We start from the raw sequence: 21,362 nt of genomic DNA, 5'->3' as shown, positions 1-21,362 counted from the left end.
CATTTTTTCTATCACCCGATATGACATTGTAAATTTGCAATATGTTGATGTATACAATCTATATATAATAATGTAATAATACAGTATATATTATATTATATAATATATATAATTATGTAATAATATAACACTATTGTGTATATAATTTATAACTAATTAAAAAATTAATTAAACTCACCAAGATGATGGTCATGCCACGCCAGAACACCACAAAGAAGAGCCAAGGTTTTCCCACTTCCTGTTGGACTCTCCAGAAGGCAATTTTCCTGTTTTATACAACCTTGTATGAGCTGTAAAAATACAATTATTATTTACTATTAATAAATCACTCTACCAATATTCCATCTCTTCAATCAGATACTTAAATTATAAAAATTCTTACCTGATTCATTACAGCCACCTGACACGAGTAAGGCTTCACAGGAAGCTTCACTTTAATTCCAGATATCATTTGCTCGTGCTGTATACTCACTTGAGTCACGGTTTCTTCTTTTTGTTTATTGTTTGGTTCATTTTTAATTTTGGTTTGTTTAATATGACTACTTTTGTTTTTCTCTTTTTCCTGTTTTTTTTGAAACCATATTGGTTTTGAGTTGAATTCATCAGAAGAATTGGAATCACTGTTATCGTAGATGTTTCTTCTTTTTGGACTTGGGCCTTCTTGGCCCCAGTTAAACATGGAAGTCTTGGATTTTGAACTTGTGTTATACGTAAGTTCTTTAATATCTTCATCTGATTTTATACTGTCTGTAGATTTTTGAAATTTAGATAGTGTCTCTTCGTCATAACTTGTATCTGTTATCGATGGGTCTGAAGAATCCTTTTCACTTTCTATTATCTCGTTAGTTGGCACGATACCACTTTCATCAGAAGATATCTCGATATTATCTGGGCTTTCTGGACATAAACTTTCAACCTGGGATCTTTCATACCTCGAATCATCTCTTTTCAGACGTAATCTACTCATTCTATGAACAAAAATATGCACAATAAGCTACAATCATCAAACAACGAATGATACTTAAACAAGTATCTTGAAATAAAAAAATGTATAATATTTTAGAAATGTCTTGCAATTTAAGAATTGTTTTAACAATTATTGCATCACTGTGAAGTCTTTTTAACGATATTCATAAAATGTCATACAAAATGAATGCAAAAATCTGAGGAAACAGAGCAACAAGCTAATATAACCTCAAAAATCATATACTATCACGTGTACAGTTACATACTTTGTTTCTTCAAACCACTCTTCTAGTTTTAATTTGGCTCCCGTATAAATGATGAATACGATCACTGCACTAATCACATAAATCACAAGCATCGATTAAGACTGCTTAAAAGCGAAGAGAAACATCTGATGATTATGAACCACACGCCACACGTGTTTCCCGCGCCTTTATTTATCCTTCAAAACGCGACAGTTTATATTATTCACATTGCGCGCGATATTTAAATTACATTTTCAAAGAGATTCATAAATACGGTTGTGTGTTACAACGAATCGAACTACGAAAGTATAAATTAAACGTGAGAAATATAAAGTTAGAAACACTGCAAGACTGATAGATGTCAAGTTTTTGAACAGTCACGTGACTAAAGTATCACGTGCACGATATTTGAATTTTGAATGTCTTTTCATGTGGAAGAGAGTAGTCTTACAATTTATTTTCTAAAATGCAATTACATATCCCTATGAATATACTTTGTAGAAAAAATTACCGGAAAATAATTATATTATGCTTACGTATCATTTCATAGATATGCGACACGATAGAAGAAATATTCATTATTATATTTTCTCTTTCATTTTCATTTTTGAAATTCATATTATTTGAGCCGCTTATTTATCAAATCGATATCCTCGCAAAACAAAATATAGAAAAAATATAAGATAACCAAGAACCAAGTGCTTCGACACCAAAATTTCAAAAATCTCTACTACTTTGACCAATGTATGACCCGTTTAAACATTATGCGCAGTATTTTTTCAAAAAAGCCAAATTTAACCTAGGAAGACGTTGTGTGTCTTGCGGTAATTCGCTTTCATAACATATAAATCCTGCCATCAGCATCGACTAAATATACGGGACATTATTCCACACGAATCTCGCCGCGGAAACATAATTTCTGAAGAGAACAGGATTAGACAGGTGAAACGCGTAGCCCCTCGGAGTCTTAATTCCGATGTTGTTCGGCGACCTTCATAAACAAGATACGTCTCTTCCTGACAGAAAGACGCGGGCAAAAAGGAGAGAAAGGCAAAAGGAATATAATTTCCGCGTGTGATTTATGCCTCCTGGCTGGTCCAACGGATCAAACTTCTGATTTACGTGGCTGTTGTGTCCCGCAGTTTCGAAAGCGGCCCCCATCAAAGGGGGCCACGGAATTTAAAAGCCATCCGGCGCGTGTGCGACTTGAATAAGGAATCTCACTCTGTCCATGAGAAGAGAAGCATCTCAAGCTGACATGAATCCTTATCAAATTATCCGAAATTCCCACGAGCGACTGGATACACGACTTTCACGTGTACTTATGCACAGTGGCATACGGAAATATTTGAACATTTATAGCAACATAGGGTTATTTTCGTTACCTAAGCTTCAACGTTATAAAATTCAATCGTCAACGTTGCATAGAATAATCAAACTCGTTGTACACAGGTTCGTGAAAGTATTCGAACATTAGGATTAAATATTATAGATAGGCCTTTTGTGAATATTATCGAGTTTTTGTCGAGTTTTCCCATTTCGAAATCACAACATTAATTTAAGAAATTACAAAATATTTAGTACTCGTATATGTGTCTCTGAGATTATACAAATATTTAAGCAGTCAATTATACATTATATTAATAAATCTTAGTTTTCAGCGGGGCCGTATTTAACATTTATTGTATGCTTAAGACGGATGTTCATGATGTATAGTAACTTTTTACTGAATATACATTTGCAATAAACGTAATGAAATTTCAGAAAGTTTCGTACAACACACATAGTATATCTGTAAAGTTCTTTATGCTAAATTGTTTCGAATACTTTTATGAACCAGTGTACGTACGTCCGTGCGGACATGAATTGAACGTGTACGCGTTCATGTTTCCATATCACAAACGTAGAACGTCTGAGAGAGACCGTGTCACGTATATGCAATGAAATTACTCAGACTGTAGAGAGCATTTTCAGCTCACGTACTTTTACTCGAATGATCCTCGCCGAGGAATCCTTGCGTTTTCACACGGTTATGATGTATATCTTAATGATAACACGCTGCATGGGAGGAATACGTTTCTCTCGTAACTCTCGATTTACTTCGCTGTCTCTGGTAAGTAGCCGAAAAATGTGTAGATGAAAAGTATATCCTGGTTCCTTGATCATTTCAAATCCTACTTTCAAATCGCTTGTAGCATCCGTGGAACGAATTAGGTGAGCGACTGTAACAAAATCAGTGGTACACGAGACCTCAGTTACAATAGCTTCGAAGAATAGATCGAATGAAGTAGCTTCTTCAAAGATACTTTACAAAAAGTTAATAAATTGCTAATAAAATTAAAAAAATTAAATACTAAACAATATATGTCCACATGTGTTATTTCATTACTTATTTTATACACCAATGACAATTTAATTTCTGAAACCAACGAATTAGAGCAAATTAGTTGATTTTATTATTATTCATACATAAAATGGAATAATTTATTCTTCTATTTAACCAATATATGTGATTACTGTTCACGTAACATTTAGTATCATTCTAGTTTCTTCTCTTCGATTTATGAAAGATATATAATCGTCAACTTAGATATCGACGCGATTGAACAAACGTGAAGTTTAAAATTTCTTATTTTATTGGTAGGAAGCAGAATCAAAGATGTGCGGATTAATAATACGCGACTGTATCGAATACGCAATATACGAGCCATAAACGCGTGCCGAGTCTTCAACATTTCGGTTTTACGATCAACAGACGTGATTTACTTCTTGGTTCCCGGCGTCTGGTCGCTTCACGCTCGACGAGGGTGAGCATCGTGTCCGTCCACTGGGCTGTAAGTTATGCACAGCCAGTGTGATATCCATAAAATACGCCGAAGGGGCCGAGGAAGTCATTACTATAGGAAAGTGTGGCAAATTGCGTGTAACACCCCTCCCGAAAAGTTACAAAGAGTCCTCGGCCGGGTTTACGCGCCGCCGACTGTGTGACACGTCGATGAAACTCAACTCTTTTTCCGTTTCCCATGAAACTGCCTAAATATCCATAAAACGATCAAACAATATAAACATAAAACAAAAAAGCACATATAGCTGTAATATGTACAGCACGATGAATCACGAGTACCTGCCGCAAATTTTATACAAATCTTCCAATCTGTCGACTTGTTTTTCAACAATTCGCTAATTGCGCAACGCATCGATGAAACTCAACTCTTTTTCCGATTGCCAAAGTATCTGGCCAGATTGTAAATCTGCATCAAACAATTCATCGATATAAATATCAAAAAACGCACACGATACAGCTCTAATGTAATATAACGAACGAATAAACGAATCTTCCAATTTTTCCACCTGTTTTTTTAACAATCCGCCGCCAATCGCGCAACGCGTCGATGAAGCTCGATTCCCTTCCCGCTTCTCGCGAAACTGCCTAAGTATCGAGCCTACAATTGCGGTCTCCATAAAACAATTACCCAATACAAGCATGAAAAACGCACGTAGCCGCGATACTATGCGACGAATGGCGAGCGGCTGGCACAAATTTTACACAAATTTTCCAATTTGCCTGCCTGTTTTTCAACAATCCGTAGCCGAACAAACACAGGCTGACAAATAATGTCCGCGTTGTAATAACAAGCGGGGAGTACTCCGACGAATTAACACGAGTACCGTTCACGGTGTTCAATTAATCAAGTGAAACACGGGGGTGAGGGTTGTCGCGTGATCCCATCGAATGATCTGGGTCAAACCAGCGCCCTCTCTCCAATTCCTATCAATGCGTGCGACTCGTTCGAAACGGCGAGATACCTTTTGGACAAAAGCTTTCCACGAAGATATGGCTGATTTCAGGGTTTGGGTTGGTGGAATGGGGACGTGAATCGAAAGCTGAGGCGAAATTACGGGGTACGGTGGGAAGGAAAAAGAAAAAAAAAAGGAAAAGAAAAGAGGGAACAGAAATATGAAAGAGCGGGAAAGATCCCCCTGTCGATCTCGCTGGTATCCCGTGGTCACCCTGTGCGAATCCCGGGAATCGGTCTTTCTCGTGGTGGTCACGAAACCGGCCAGTGGAAGACAGAGAAAGAAATATGAAATATAAATAAAACATATTCTTACCAGCAGCAAGTGCAATAAAAATGCGGGGAGATCAAGAGGGATGCCGGAGGAATACGTAATGTGCTCTCTTCTCTGCTCTCCGCCTATCCTGCTCTCTATCTCGTATCTCTTTCAACCTTCGCCTATATACTCTCCCTCGCTGCGTTTCTAATTTTTATTTTCCTGCTGGTCGATGATCGAAATACGTAAGAATTTCTGGACATTGACAGTGAGATTCGATTAATATACATTTCTTTCCTTCAACTTTTATCTATGTACCTTTATCTATATATATTTTTGGACATCGACAATGAGATTCGATTAGCAACGACTTCGTTTTCATTCTGTCTTCTGTGAAATAAGCTCGGAAGCCATTCGTTAATTAACTCTATTAATCGAAGAGTAAAAAAAGTATGTGGAATGTTACAATTTCTTTAGAATCCTCCATTTTCTTGCAACGAATGATCTTGTGGAAGTAAATAATTTCCTATCCTCTGGACTGCACATGAAGAATTTGAGCATACAAAAATACATATAATACGCAAGAATAATAATTAAAACTATTCTCTAACTAGATTCTATTTTTAATAGCCGCAATCTATTAATTAAATTAGATACTGAGAAGTTTACAAAAGATAGAGCCGAGCAATTTGCTTTCTGGAAAGCTAAAGTATACAGGGTGCGCCGTTAGAATCCGGACAAAAGAAGTTTTGTGCAGAAAGTTGTTTATTTAAGTCAATACACAAAAACACATGAAAATGTTGTTATATCTCATTTAAAGGGTCCTTGCTGAGAACTTTTATTCTATGTAACCACCCTCTGCCTCTATGACCTGCTCTATTCTTGCTCTAAAGCGCGAGCACGCTGACTTCAACTGGTCGCGTTTAATTGTCGCGAATTCTGACTCGATAGCAGCTCGTAGGGAGTTGACGTTGGGGTGCCTGCATTTATTAGTTTGTCTCTCGATAACGCCCCACACGTAATAGTCCAATGGGTTTAGGTCGGGACTGTTAGGAGGCCAGAAATCTTTCGACCAAAACATGTCCACATTGTCAGAGAGCCAATTTTGAACAAGATGACTTGTGTGAGCAGGTGCGCCATCTTGTTGAAATAAATACGGCCTTCCAGAAGCCGTAATTTCCATCCACGGCTTTATTACTGTCTTCAGGACCTCCAAATAAACCTCCTTTGTGATTCTTTCGCCTTTTTGGAAGAAGTGCGGAGGCATGACGTCGCCCTCACTTGAGACAACGCTCAAAACGTGAACACTTGCTGGAAATTTGGTTTTGCCCACAACAGGAACATCTTCGAGATTGTGGGCCAGCCAACGGTCGTTCCTCCGATTCACTTTGGCATCCACCCGGCGCGAAGACTTTCTATAATCGCCGCTCTTCTATCGTATTCCGGGTTTTGCTTAACGAGTTCTGTCATTTTGAGGTTATAGAAGACTTATTGACATATTTAACTAACTTCAGAGTCAATCAGCACAAACATCTGAATTCTAATATGGTGGGAACTACAAATTGAATTCTGTCCGAATTCTAACGGCGCACCCTGTACAGCAGCGAACAAAAGAAAGTGTATAAAATAAGAAGCATAAAAAAGCAAAGTGGATTGACATCTAATAAGAGCGACGAATAAATATAACATACGTGACAGGATAAGCGACTGTTACGAATATGATAAAAAAGTTTTACTTCGCAAGTTACCAACATTAAACGTTCTTTCATCAATTGCTGTATCCATCTGCCTTTACACCAATTTTTTCCCTCAGAAGACGAACACGAAGAAGAATAACGCGAGGAAGAGACACGAGAGAAAGAAACAATTCCATAAACGGAACGTAACGTCGCTGTATTCCCGGCAGCATCTTCGTCACTGAGGGAAGGGCACGCGGCAAACAAGCCAATAAACCGAATAAACGGTCGTCGGGACTTAATTAAGGAATGGCGACTGCATCCACGCCAACGGTGCCTTCATTTCGTCCGGCAGCTTTATCGCCGGTGCTTATCTATCGGCCATGAGATAAGATAAAAGGGTCAGAGTCGAGGGGGACAGGCGTAGATAGCCACCACCCTCTCCTCTCAGCCCCAAGTACGAAACTTTCGGGGGTGGAGGATACCATATGCGACCTTCTTCGTCCGCTAGAACGGTCCTATGTTCTCTTCTATCTTCCTTCTCGCACTCTCTGTTCCTCCCTTTTTACCCGGGGACACAGACTTTTCCTCTTTGTTTCCTCGGGAGTTGGAGGGTCGAAAATCGAGCACGTCGTGTCCAGGAGCACGGCAGAAAGTAAAATAAAAGAATCATGCTGGCTGGGGACCGGGGAAACTGTCCATGTGCCAGCTCCTACGAGATGCATATGTTTTGTCCTCGATTGCATACTTTTCCGGGACTTGTTAAAGTCGAAGACCTCGAATTTCGTCCATCGTGTCTGCAAGATCGAAGAAAAGTGATTTACACGGAGCGTAAAACGCGTCTGTAGTTTGACTCGTTTGGATTTTCGAACAGTAGAATTTTCGCTCGAAATATATGTAACATTCTAACATTTGGAGACGTAATACCCTAAACTCTAAAATATCAAATTCGTTTCTTTAGTCCATACCTTGGAGATCGAACGAACTGGCTATAAAAGTGTCTGTAGTCGGATCTGACCGGATCTTGGAAAAATGAAATTTCCCAAGGTGGTTTCCAGTTCGAAGGGTAATCGTAAAATTCTCAAATATAAAATTGACAAGTTGTAAAATACCTTTCTAAGATTTCAGGACATAGTACCCGAAAATACAAAATGTTGGAACCTCGATAGAAACGTCTGCGATTTCTTCGCTGTGGATTTCGGAAAGGTTCAATATCCGGCAATGATTTCTAATTTGAAACGTACGATTCCAAGATCAAGACGCGAGTCTCTAAAATATAAAATGTCAGAACCTGTTACAAATTTCAAGAATTGGAATTGTATTCTATATTTCAGTTGGAACCGCTGGGATTTTGGAAAAGTAGATCGTTGGGAAGGCACAAAGTTGTAAAGTTATGAAACACTGCTCCAAGATTTTAGAACGCCCATATCGTAAACGTCAAAGACGTTACACGAAGAATCCGTAACGAAAGAATCTGAGTTTCGAACAGGGGAATCACGAAGTATAAAATTTGATTTCCTGGAAATTTTCGATTTGTTCGTGCTCGGTGATATCGTAGCAGCTTGAAAAATTCCATCGAAGCATAGGTACAGAAGGTAAAAGAGTGGAAGGCGAGGGCAGGACTGAAAGGAGCACGAAGGACAATAACTTCTCGACGAGGGCAGTCGAGGGACATCGATCAGATGCGATCACGGTGGAATTAGCCGTCCCTTGCAGGACTCTAGAACTCCTTTCGCCACCCCCTTTTGCTCGGAACCACCCTTGTCTGTGTTTCTTCGACCTCGACAAAAGGTTCGTCGACGATAAATGATTCTATTAGTGTACGCCGACAGAAATGCGTCTAGAACTGACGTAAGGATAAACATTTAATTCCCTTTGTCACAGTATATTCATGTAGCCATCAAATTCGCGTTACTTCTGAAAATTCATTTCCAGATATTCGTACACATTTATAGAAAGTTTACGAAATACGCGTAATATGCAGAAATATGTAAAATATCTCGAGTGGAAGTATTCGTTGCAATATTTAGCAGGCGAGACAGCTTCTCGATTTTGATCCCATTTTCTTAATTATTCTCACGAAAATACGAATTTATATAAACATCCATTACACTTTGTGGAACAATTAGTGGTTAAATATATCAGAGATTCTGAAGATTCGTATGTACGTGCTTTCAACGTTTATATATATATATGTGTGTGTGTGTTGGCTTGTGAATTAGTGGCCAGAATATTTCAAATAGATCCGGTAATTTAACAAGAATCCATTCACTGATGTAAAAGAGAATTTCGCAAGTGTTAGGATTCCTTAAATGGCTGCATATATTTTCATTATGAGAAGATGACGCTTTTGATACGTCGATAAATTCTTCATGTTTTTAAATTTGATGCCAATAAATTGTTGTTAAACTTAGATCGATTCGTAGAACCCTCTGTATATGTATACAATATATAACTACATTATATACTATATATTATACATTGTATAATACAAAGTATTGTTAAATCGAATAATGTAACATATACGCGTTTGAGGATTGCAGGAACAATTTCGGAAATTCGTAAGCAGCTCGCAAGCCACAATTTGTAGAGTTACGGAATGCTTGAAACACGTGTTACGAGGGTGAGCGATCAAGAATGCCATAAAATAGCGCTATAGTCGAGGACCTATCAAATATTGCGCGTGTTCCAACGAAAGACGCGCCGAGGAAAGTGAAAATACAAGGAGAGGGGTGGGTCGGTATGAAATATGGATAAGTTCGGTCTGACGCCACAAAAGGAAGCGTCATGGTAAATTAATCGGTCGGCGAGGAACACGCGAGACGTGTGATTTAATAAAAAGCCTCCCTTTTAGGATGGAAGGGGTGGAAACCAAGTCGCCACCCCCCGTCGTGTAATAAGTTTAGTTTCCACGAGGAGATAGTCATAAAACAGGACGTACGTTCGCAGCGTGGTGCCTTGTTCCGCAGATTTCGCGAAGACGTTTAGGGGACAATCGTTTTTCTCCCTTTTACCACAATGGTCAATGCCGAGACATTGTTTCGCTTGAAATAAAGTTACAACGTTGTTGTCACTAGATTACGGATATTTATGCAAATTCACACCTTCCTAGAAACAATTAGCGGAATGGTACCTGAACAGAAATTTGTTTGACCTATTAGATATCGCGATAGGAGTTATACTTTGGATATTTCACATATTTTTGCGTATTATTCTGTGTATTTCATAAATTTATAAAAATCCACAATTTATTTATAGTCTTTTTTGGTAGGAGACTCTTTTTCCTGCACATAACATCACGGAATGTGATATTTCTGAAAAATCGTACTTCAGAATTGATATTTCCTTCTCTGTATATTTATCTCTGATTCGTAATTCGTGATTTGCCTTATCGATATAAGACAACGTGTTTACGTCGTTTACTTTTCTTTCACTGCCCACCTTCTCTTTCTCTTCCTTTTTTTCTTTCCTAACGATGTAGAACGTCTGATTTAGACTGGGCGTGGCTGAATCTACTTTGCGGCGAACGGCTAATTAATTTCACGTAGACGGAAGGTGTGCTAATATGGATATTTTTCCAATGGGCCACAGGCTAAATTTATACAGCAAATTAAGTCAATTGAGTATTTTTGTGTGGTTCGTTTTTCTTTCTTTTTCTTTTCCTCTTTCTTCCTTTTTCCCTTTCTCAGGATGTAGAGCGTCTGATGTAGATTGGGCGTGGTTAATTCTACTTTACAGCGGAATGGCTAATTAATTTCACTTGGACGTAAGGCGCTAGTTTGATTTAGTAACAGCCGTACCTCGCATATTTCCTTATAAAGGCATTTAATTCGGTCACACCGCTTATCTTATTACTCATGCAATCTTTAAGCCGCCGCTTTGATAATTGCATAGCAGGTAATCGCGCCAGGTGGCTTATTCGAGAAATCATGGTTCCATGTTGCTCGCATTTTATTCGACGCCCGCGTTTAACCTGTTATATTACACAATTGGAGGAGTCGTGTTTTCAAGCCTGCTGAATATTAAAAGGTTCAATTAAACTCAGATAAGCGTCGTCGAATAAAAAACACGAGGAAGGGATCGAATTATATTCTTTTTTCTTTTTTTCTTTTACCAAGCCACCGTGTCGTTGCAATTTCCTCTTTTAATCGTGTGTGTACGTGGTATTCAACGTCGCCCCGTCATGGTGTCCGCGTTTGTGACATAAGCTGTCACGAGTACGAGCTACGGGTGCCGCGTAAAAGAGCGAAGAAACAATTGGAGTTTCGCGTACGATTCTTATCAACACGCGATCGTCGTTCGTCACGCGCTGGACAATGTTAATTTTTTATGTTTTATCACTTCCCTCTTTACAATCGGCCCGGGCCTATTATTAATTCATTATCGCGGCAGCCAGCTGGTCGTTTAGTCGTTTATGGGGATCTCGCGAGTCTAGACCCCTTTAAGCTTCCATTAAAACGTTGTTAGCAATATTTTCTCAAGGATCTTTCTCGTATCGTCGATTTATAAAACGGCGCACTCGCTATTGCTGAACCTTTGTTCCGTAATAATAATTTTTCCGTACGAAATGATTCGTTAAACTGTCATTGATTCTGCCTTATTACACATTTTGAGTGTCGAGTATTATGTATCGAGTGGCACGGGAAATTCGTAGAATTTTTGACAGGTGACATATTTCATTGTAATCTGTACGTTTATTTGTAATTTGTATTCTACATTCGCGAATATTGTACGATTCGCTTAAGAACCGTATCTACTGCCAGTGCTAATAAAACTATTAATTGGAAATTAATTGCTAAAAAACACGACTGGTTGATTAAATATTACAAATTTTGAAGGAATCGAAGTTATCGATGGAACGTGAAATTTCTAAAAAACTGTGCTTCAAAATAAATATTTCCTTTGTCCGATATCTATTTGTGACTCGCTCGCACAATAAATCCACAACGCTATGGCGAACGAAATTAATTTAACCATCGCTGCCGGCATCGATAAAAATATCGTCGAATCTGAAACCATCTTCTTGGAGCAGCAATAAAACAACGACAAACCAGCGTGACCAAATTATTGTCAGCCCGAACGAGTGGTATCGTCATCGACTCGCCACGCGTTCTCCCCGTGGTAACACGAACAACCCCATGTTTTCCATCCCTCTTTCGCTCTTCGTTGATCCTTGACCTCTCCGCTGGATCCTGCAATTAATCTGGAATTGGATAGGGCGTCTTCCGTGGCGCAGAAACACGCCACGCGAAAATATCGAAGAATTGCGAGAAAAGAGGGGATGGCTAAGCAAAAGGAGGAAAAGGAAAGAAAAGATAAAACGAATCGCGAGGGAAGACTCGGAACGACCAGCCGCGTTCGAGAAACAGGAACGATCGTGTAGAGGTGGTGTAGTCATCTCAATTCTGTCGCAGAAAGCGAGGGGGTAAAGTTCAGTCGAGTGAGAGGGCGGTGATCATACAGGACATTGAGCATCGCGACGCCGACTGCGCCAAATTATAACTTATTTTATGACTTTTTGCACCGGCCATTTAACCTGCCGCGCTACAGGGGGTTGCTATGGGGAGCCACGGTGTCCCGGCGAGAAATTCGGAAACGAAGTCACACCCTAATCACTTGCAAGTTTTTCCGAAGATGGGGTTGGATCGGCGTTTTCCAGGATCTTCCGTGAGAAATGATAAGCGAACTTCTTCCGTCGCAAAACCATTATCATTGTAAATAATTTAACCGCAAATTAACGGTTCAGAAAACTTCTTAGATTGTGGAACATTATGGCAAGGCGTTATTATATATCGAGGATACTCATTTGTATCTTGCCTATCTCCGCGAAACTTAGGTTGTCCGAAAAATGTCCTTCTTTCGCAAACGTGTTTTTTACAACAATGCACCTTCGTGCAAACGTGAAACCAAGTCTGTGAAATGTCGCGGTGTTTATCTCAATAGAACAAAATGGATCGTGCGTAATTCGACAAAACGTTGTGCGTCTATTGTTTCCTCATAAAACGAACGAAACTTTTTGAGCAATCTTTATTAACCTCATTGTTAAGTTAATGTCGATACAATTAACGTTTCGCTATTGCAAATTTATGATAATTACGAATCGCGTAGTTCTAACATTTTAGGAATACAGCTGCTACAGTTTGTTTCGTGTTCCAAGGCAATTTCTTTTCAAACAACTTACCATACATTGAAAAACTCTTCAGTAACAGATGGAACAACTTTCAAATCGATACTATACTCAGAAGTATAAATAAATATGCATAAAAAATATAAATTGACATAAAAATGCACAATCTGATCGTAGAATACTTGACGGCGATTTTTACAAAAGCTTCGACTTGCTAGAACGTCTCTACGAATCGGAACGGTCTGATTATTATCGTCGCAGCGATTCATCGATCCGCTGCTCTTTGTGCGACTTCAGCAATTATCATGGCGGAGGGCTACGTGGGAACGTCGGTAGCGTTGATACGGGGCGACGTGGCCGTGTATTGTAATGGTTATTAGCGTCATTTAATTTTCTGTCGACGTTCGTTAATCGCGGTCCCACCCCCCTCAGGTTCTGTACCCGAGGAAATGGTCGATCCATTTGTCAGCGGCGCGCCGGAAGCGACGAAAGATTCGTCCGATGGACGGACGCGCAAAGGACTTCCTGCATATCGAGCATATTCCTATTTATTCCATGAGGATTATTTATTCCAGAGGGAATAAGCACGATGCTACCGGTGTTCCACGTGTTTATCAGCGTTTCGCTTCTCTCGTTCATCCGGTTATTAGTCGTAAAATTGGGAAAATGCCACGTCTCTTGGGTAAGATCGTGTGATCTCGTCCGATATTTACTGGCTGCACTGTTATTCCTGTTTTCAACCTGCATTCTCACGAGTTGAGATATTGAAAACATGTTCGTGAGATATTAAAAATCGTAGAAATGCTTTTAATTCGTAGCTTGGTTTCTGTGCTTGAAAAATGGCAGGTTCGGTAAATAACAAAAATAGGTACCGTTGGCACAAAGAATTTCGAACAGATTTAAGTGATATTTAAGATACGATAGAATTTTTCGATTCTTAGAATTAGACGTAAGACTTTTAAAGAAGGAATTTCTTGCTGCTTTTGAAATAACAAGAGCAGAGAATAAGAGAATTGAAGGGCCTATAACGAAAGCAAGCATACGAAGAAGACAAGTGTTCAAGAGTAGTGAATTTCTGCCGCATATTTTTCTTCTTATCTTCTATTTAGAAAAATTCTTCTTATCTGTGTCATAATTTAATCCTTGTATTCTATTATAATTTATTAGTTTATTATAATTTAATGAGACACGCTTGGTGCCCAATATAACGACAAATATACGTACTTATAGGAATTATGCGACATAATGAATGTTTAGTTTATTAAAAGCGGAACATATTGGACAGGAACGTGGACAAGGATCCTTTTCGTTACGAGTCTGTCAATTATTTAAGAAGATTGCCTGGTCTATTTCCAAACAATTCGACTTTTCCCTGTCACGCGATACGATTAGCTTTAAGTTCCAATATCCCATTCAGACGATCCAGTGATACTCGGTTTCACCGATCCTGGCCATCCGACAAGCGATCCTGGCTTATCTCCGCAAAATAATCTCTTCATCCACACCGAGGGCTAATCCTTGGGGTTGATCCCCTCAGAGCCACGATCCACAAACCAACGGGCTAATCTGTGTGTCCGCACGAATAATCGTCCCTAAGACAGAAGAAAGAAAGGGGCCCACTGACTTTCGGATACTTTCAAAAGACGAAATCGAGCCGGCCTCGTTCAGTTATTCGGTCAAGAGGAAAATTCTTTCGAAAGGTAGCTCGTTGAAGATCTTCCCGGAAGGAACGTTAATTTCTCTTACCCTCGTGATTGATCGTTCTCGCCTCTTGTCTCGGAACGAATACGCTTCAGATTATTTTTCATATTTTGCGAAAGTGTCTCTCTTTTGATTTTCAGATTAGATTTTATTTGGAATTTAGAGATATTAGAGTTGATTCTGCAAAATAGTAATTTGAATAACAGAGCGATTCGCGAATCACAGACTGTAGGGTTCATGCGGATTTTTAATTTTAATCTTTTATTATTTAATTTATTTTTAATTTTAAACGTCACTAGCAGGGGCTAACGTTGCAACAAATACTACATTTTGGACATTTTGTACAGCTTTGTGTACTCCGTTGCATTCATTCTTGCACTTTTTAGTTTCTCACAAATGCTCAAACGCTGTAATTGTAATTATCCTGTTATTGTTAATAATCGTGTAATTAGATAGTCTTACGAATTAAAATATTTCTACGGATCGCATTAGGATCTATAAACCGTCAATAAGTGAAAGCTGATTTCTATCAGTATCTGAATTAATTGTTAATCCACAAACCAGCAATTTTTGTTTACGTTATAAAATAAATATTGTACTATAAGCAGTCGTGTGTAAATGCATCTATAGAAATTGGAGAGTTAATTTGAAGATAATGCACGAAACATTTAAACTATTGGTACTTAGTCATGACCAAAGACATGATCTCTTGCGTAAGCATGTTGGAGCCATTAAAAGAGACACGTCGTTAAAACGGTTTATCACGGGTGAACAGGTGTACCTTGTCCGTTATATTCTCTTTTTTTCTCCTACTCGTCGACCTTTAACTTGACTCCATTGGGTCGTTTAAGGGCAACACGACATTTTCCCTCCCCTAAGGACACGCTCGTTATGATCACCATATGTAGCCGTCATTTGGGGCCGGCTGCTTCACGGAATGCCGCTCCAAGGAATATCGATTACGGTAATTACGCTTATCTAGTTTACTACCCGTGTAATCGATTCGGCTACTAGAAACCTCACTTAACGCAAAAACTTTATTATCTGCCGGTCAGCCGGGAAAAGCTGTAAAAACTTTTATGCCGTCGTCATCGCCGTCGAAGAAAGAAGACGAGGAACCAACCATTCCCGAGACGATGACGGAAATTTCGGAAGAAGAGAAAAACTTTGGCCGAAAAAAGCAACAGCGACTAACGAACGAACGAACGAAGGAATTTTTCAAGCCCGAAGAAATATTCCAAAAATCAAAAGAGAGGGCATAAACGTTTAAAAAATCGGAGAGAGATATTTCGAAAATCAAAAGAAATTTAGAAACCAATAGGATTCTTGTCAGCCATAAAACTTTTGTATTCTACGCGAGACGTGTAATAAACGATATATCGATGATAAACGATACACTGAACCCAGGCATTGTTCTCTTAAAAAACACCATTGTCCATTCCGACCGAATTTTTCCCATTGATTCGTCTCGTTACCCTCTACGTTTAACAATTCGTTGCCTTGTCGTTTCACATAAATTTACAGTAAACAATCATCTATCTTTGACAAGCGTATAATTAAGAGGTAGTTTCACCGAAATCTTGCCGCAACCACGGAAACTGGAAACTGGTGGCACGCGGACCGATACGGTAGTTACAATCCAAACTGCCGATCGGAATTGGTAACAAGGTTTCCTCTGGCGGTGGGGAGTGGAGGGATCGAGCGGAAACGATGGAGCCGCGAGCGGGGGTAGCGGAGAAGCGCCATAAATCTTGGTACAACCGAGGGTGTGGTCAAACGCAGTGTCGAATGACCGTGGTCTCGTCTACAAATCTATAAAGGGACGGTGGTGGCCGCCGCCCCCGCTCGTCCGCGAGCGTTGCACGCGTGCACGCTCCGATGCGCGTGTCTTTGCACGGCGCAGGAACAAACGAGCCTGTGGGACCGCTGGTCAAACACACTGCACACCTCTCTGTCGTCCGTAATATGTTCTCGTCACAGCCAACCGCCGTTTTCCCCTTTCGCGGAAATTGCCGTTTTTCGGTGATTTATCGTAAACCACCCCTCTCGCCCTGCCGCGTTACCTCGTGTCGTTCGTCGCGATGCTATTTTCTGACTGGCAGGAAAGAAGAGACGAAAGCGAGTTTCAAGGTATTCAGCACGACTCCTGCTTTCCATGCAAAGTGTACTGTGATGGTGTGCAGGGTAGCTCGTGGCAAGCTTCTTCGAGACGAACGTTCAGACGACCACTTTGTACCTAATTGGACATAATGGTTTAGCCTACAGCGAGTAGCGTTAACACGAGGATACGTATTTCAAGAATTTCGAACGTTATTTACTTTATCGTAGTCAAAAGTACCATTAAGCCAGCTGCGTTCTTTGCACCACCTTCTTTATTAGTCGTGTTTTTCTAGCACTAAAGTCTCGGTTAAGGATCAGTATCTTGGTTGAAATAATTTTGTTTAGGAATAATAGTTACAAATTATCAAAATTCTTTTCGATTACCGGCAATCGTCAGTGGCTGGGTTTTTTTATAAAACGCTTATTCTCAGTTCTATTGCTAAAAGTTTCTTAAGCGCCAAGAAATTGCGAAAGAACTGTTACCGCGCGTGAACTTTTATTCCAAGTTTTTGTCCTAATTCTTAAAGGTTCTTCTTACCAATACTACGTCTTTCTGTTCGTTGAAACAATAGCGAAATTGGAATATAAAAATTCGTGGAATACAGCAGGGTTAAACACGTGAAATATACGTTCCTCTACCAACTACGATAGTTTAATACATTAAAAAACCTTCAGCTAGTTGACTGTTACGAAAAAATGTATACGTCGATAACATCTGGCACACTGTATACCCAGAAACTAGCGTCTTCCGCTCTAATTTCCCTTTCTTTTCCTTCCTCTGACATGTTTGAACGTTCATGTATGGGATCTTTGACAGCGTAGAAATTTTGGAGCAGAATTTTCCATCGGAAATGATAGTTATAGGAAAGATGCACCTGGCCGTAACGCGCGTATCCCACATATTCGGCGGCCGTTTAATTTCCCTCGGAACGATAATCGAATCCGCGTCCGGCGGGCGAGCGTGACGCTTATTGGCGTGCAGCACACGCGTGCACCGCGGGACGCGGAATAATGACGGTGAATCGACGCCGGTAGGAAGTGTCCCATATGTCAAATCGTTGCTGGACGACCACGACACGCCAGTGGTTTCTGGTGTTGCGAAACGAGCGGAGCCGACGCTTAGGGGAAGACGACAACGATCGTCTGCCGTTATATCGCGCTATTGTTACATCCTTTCAAACGCGAAATCATATTCGATTAGGGGAAAATAAGAAGAGTAACAGGATTAATCAGGTGCGATCTTATCAAAAAAGTTAACGTTGTGTCGATTTGGAATTTTATGTCAATTTCGAACAAACTTTCCAATTTTTTTAATTCGTTCTATTTCCTCGTTAATTTCATTTCATTCGTTTTATAATTAGTTCTACGTTGATTCGTGTTACTGGAAGAGTTGCTGCCACGTCGATCGAAACTTTGGAACTTTGCGAACGAAAGATGGTAAACTCGCGTTTATTTCAATTTGCTTCCGGACTAATTTTTGGGTCATGCTCGAGCTTTGGTCTTTCAGGGAGTTTGATTCTGCTTGCACTTTGATTCTTCTTTGGTTAGGTTAATCTTCTAATGTTTGAGAGTAAATTTTACGATGCTGCGACCTTCTAAGATAGTTTCAATACAACGCCAAATAATCCTGCGATGTTCTATTTGCAATATTTCAATTGGATTACGTGTCTCGAAAAGAAGTGGACGTCGACATGCTCTGAACTTCAATTTTGGTAGTGCAGCTTTGATAAATGTAGGTCTTAAATGGTAGATACATGGTAGGAACACAACATTGTATGGTAATATCATATCATTGCATCGTATGAATACAAATCTTGTAACATTACGTCATATCACATGAACATCGTGAATATCATGCCATAATACCATACAATTATATCGCACGAATATAATATTTTGCGATGATATTATGTCATTATACCGTATGTAACATACTATTCCGGCTACATTGTACGAATCTAATCTTCTTATAATTCAACGCAACTTTCTCTAGATCTACGTTTAGATCCACCCAATGTCTGACATTCTAAAGACAGAAATATTTCGAAACTGTCTTCCTTCGAGGAAGCAACGATACTTTCTTGGAAGTATCGCGATACTTCCGAGAGATTAATTAACCTTCTAACGGTTGCAACAGTGCGTTCTCCGGAACCATATGTCCGTAGAAAAAATCCACGATGATAATGATTGACGTGTTCCGCTAATAAAAGACGCTCCCCAAGCGGTCTAGGAATTTCTCACAGCGAGACAGGAAGGGACACCTGGAGGATTCGCGTGGAACACAGGTGAATCCGTGAAGTTGCCGCTTCGACGCCGCGCCGGAAGTCACTTCCTGCGAATCGCCACCAGCAGAAATTTCGCCTATTATTATCCCTCGATTCTGCCTGTCTTTTCTCGGCAAAACGTAACCAAGTCGATTCCTATGCGTGTCGCTAACCCAACTATCCATTTGGTTTCCTTAAATCAGGATAATAAAGGAGAGTCTATAGTGGCTACAAAAAGTATCGTCGCATACTGCGAGCGTAACAATTTCGATTGGACTATTAGCAAATTGCAAGAGTTTTGATTGAAAGTATCTTGCTTGGAATAATTTTGTTTAGGAATATTAATTATAAATGATCAAAATTCTTTTCGATTACCGGCAATCGTCAGTAACTGGGTTATTTTTTATTTTCTCAGTTTCTATAAACTCGTATATGCATTTCATTTTTTAACGTCAAGGTTTTCTTATTCGAACGGGAATACTACGAGATCACACGAAATTTAATGTTTGCTTATGGTTAAATAGCATAATAGATACAACTGTGTAGCGATATTTAAAATAGACTCGTCGTTATTTAAAGATTGTAGAATATTCATTCATCTCTGAATCTCAGCTTCTCTTACGTAATTAGATTGGCAAAGTAAATATTTTCGCAAGCTTCGTTCGGTTCTTCGGAATTAACGTTTGCTTGATCGTAAAAGAAAGAATTAGAATATATCGCTTAGGATTTCCTGTACTCGATAATCTGAGCGTTTCGACTGCAACCGAATCGAACGATAAAATCACGCTCTTAACCTTCCAAAAACTCAGTAACCGTTAAACACGCGTATCAAAAGATCTGGCTACCAATGAGCAACGTTCTTGACCGACCACCGATCTCTTCGAAAGACGCAGGAAGTGTTGATATCAATAAAACCTGAACTTTTATTCCTCCCATGGCTTATTAGCCAGCATTAGGTGGACAGTTTGATCGCCGGTCTACCTGCTATCGGACACTACGATCGCCCTGACGAAGCGGAGGAAAAAGGAACATAATAAACAACTCTTTAGGGTCCCGGGTTGAAAAGAAGAGAGCAGCGCGCGATGCAGCGAAGGATTAAATTTCATGACGACCGTCTACTAATGACTCCGTCCGAAGAATTGGCCGATCGAATCGATTATAACCAGTCACCGTGGGCCCTCTAAAGAAGAGAGAGAAAGATGATAAAAAAGGAAAAAGGAAAACGATGAGAAGGATGTCGAAAGAGAGAGAGAGAAAGAGAGAGAGAGGCAGACAGTCCTCGTTCGTCGTCTCGATGGATCGTAAACAGGAAACGGGCGGACCTTTTTTCAGTCGGCACCCAGGGTCCGTTTTTCTGACCAATTTGCAGCCATTAACGCTCGTCCACGGGACTCGATCTTTCGGTTACACGCGCAAGAATTACGCTACGCGGGGCCGAAGAAGGAGACGACAACCGGGTATCGACCGTTCCAACCCGTCACAGACAATTTAACACCTGGCCTAAATGGTTTGTTAGCGCATAATATCGGCCGGCCTCGACAGGATACGGGACATTACAATATGGAAATGACGGGGACCCACCGGCCCGTCCATTGGACAACGCACCTCGGGCGCGGCCAATTTCTGTCATTTTAATACGCCCGCTCCGCGGACGAATCTACTGATAGGGAAACCGAGGACAAGCGGGTAACGATGCTTCGGTATAGTAAGCTTTGATCTTGTATGTGGAAGAAGCGATGTTTCTCTCCGATCTCTCTCAAAGTTCGATTCGTCATTTATATCACATACTGTAAATTTATTTCCGAACAGAATTTTTCAAATTTCACCTGCACTTTCTCGTTAGATCGTCATACAAAAGAGGTGACAGCTACCGGAACAGCGATAGTCCTCGAAATGTTCTGAACCAAGTGTAATATGTGTAATATATATATATAAGAATAATCGCAGTGATTACTTTATGTGTGTCACGAGAGGAAAAAGATTGAAAATCGCTGGTCTAAATGTTTATTTAAAACGTAGTACGGTGGAGTCTCCGAAATCCGAATTTATACGGAGAGAAAAATATTCCTTCTCTTCTCTGACATCAAATTTCTTTCGTTCGAATGGAGATCAAGGATATCGTCGGTTCGCTATAATATCCAAGGATGTCGAATCGCGAATGCTCAAACGCGAGAGGTGATTATATGTAAATTAATTTCTTAAAGCTATACGGTTTGGATTATCCTCGTAT

The 21,362-nt window shown here is 39.9% G+C and overlaps 1 protein-coding gene across 2 annotated transcripts in view; it reads right to left on the bottom strand.

Moving 5' to 3' along the window:
- The window catches only part of LOC132913880 (Fanconi anemia group J protein homolog), a 167,893-nt gene that overhangs the window by 86,562 nt on the left and 59,969 nt on the right, over positions 1-21,362 (bottom strand). Inside the window, exons 1-3 of one of the 2 annotated variants that reach the window (XM_060972503.1) lie at positions 1,233-1,561; positions 383-968; positions 179-290 (exon numbers count right to left, since the gene is read on the bottom strand). In XM_060972503.1, the coding sequence (XP_060828486.1) occupies positions 179-290; positions 383-968; positions 1,233-1,324 (790 nt within the window). In that variant the 5' untranslated portion in view covers positions 1,325-1,561. Of the gene's footprint in view, positions 1-178; positions 291-382; positions 969-1,232; positions 1,562-21,362 lie in introns of those variants that run through there. The other variant, XM_060972504.1, reaches the window with a different exon arrangement.

This window comes from Bombus pascuorum, chromosome 14 (genome assembly GCF_905332965.1).
Source record: "Bombus pascuorum chromosome 14, iyBomPasc1.1, whole genome shotgun sequence".
In the NCBI taxonomy this organism is placed as follows: domain Eukaryota; kingdom Metazoa; phylum Arthropoda; class Insecta; order Hymenoptera; family Apidae; genus Bombus; species Bombus pascuorum.
The sequence above is the reverse complement of the archived record's forward strand: the minus strand, read 5'-3'. Positions and strand labels throughout refer to the sequence as shown.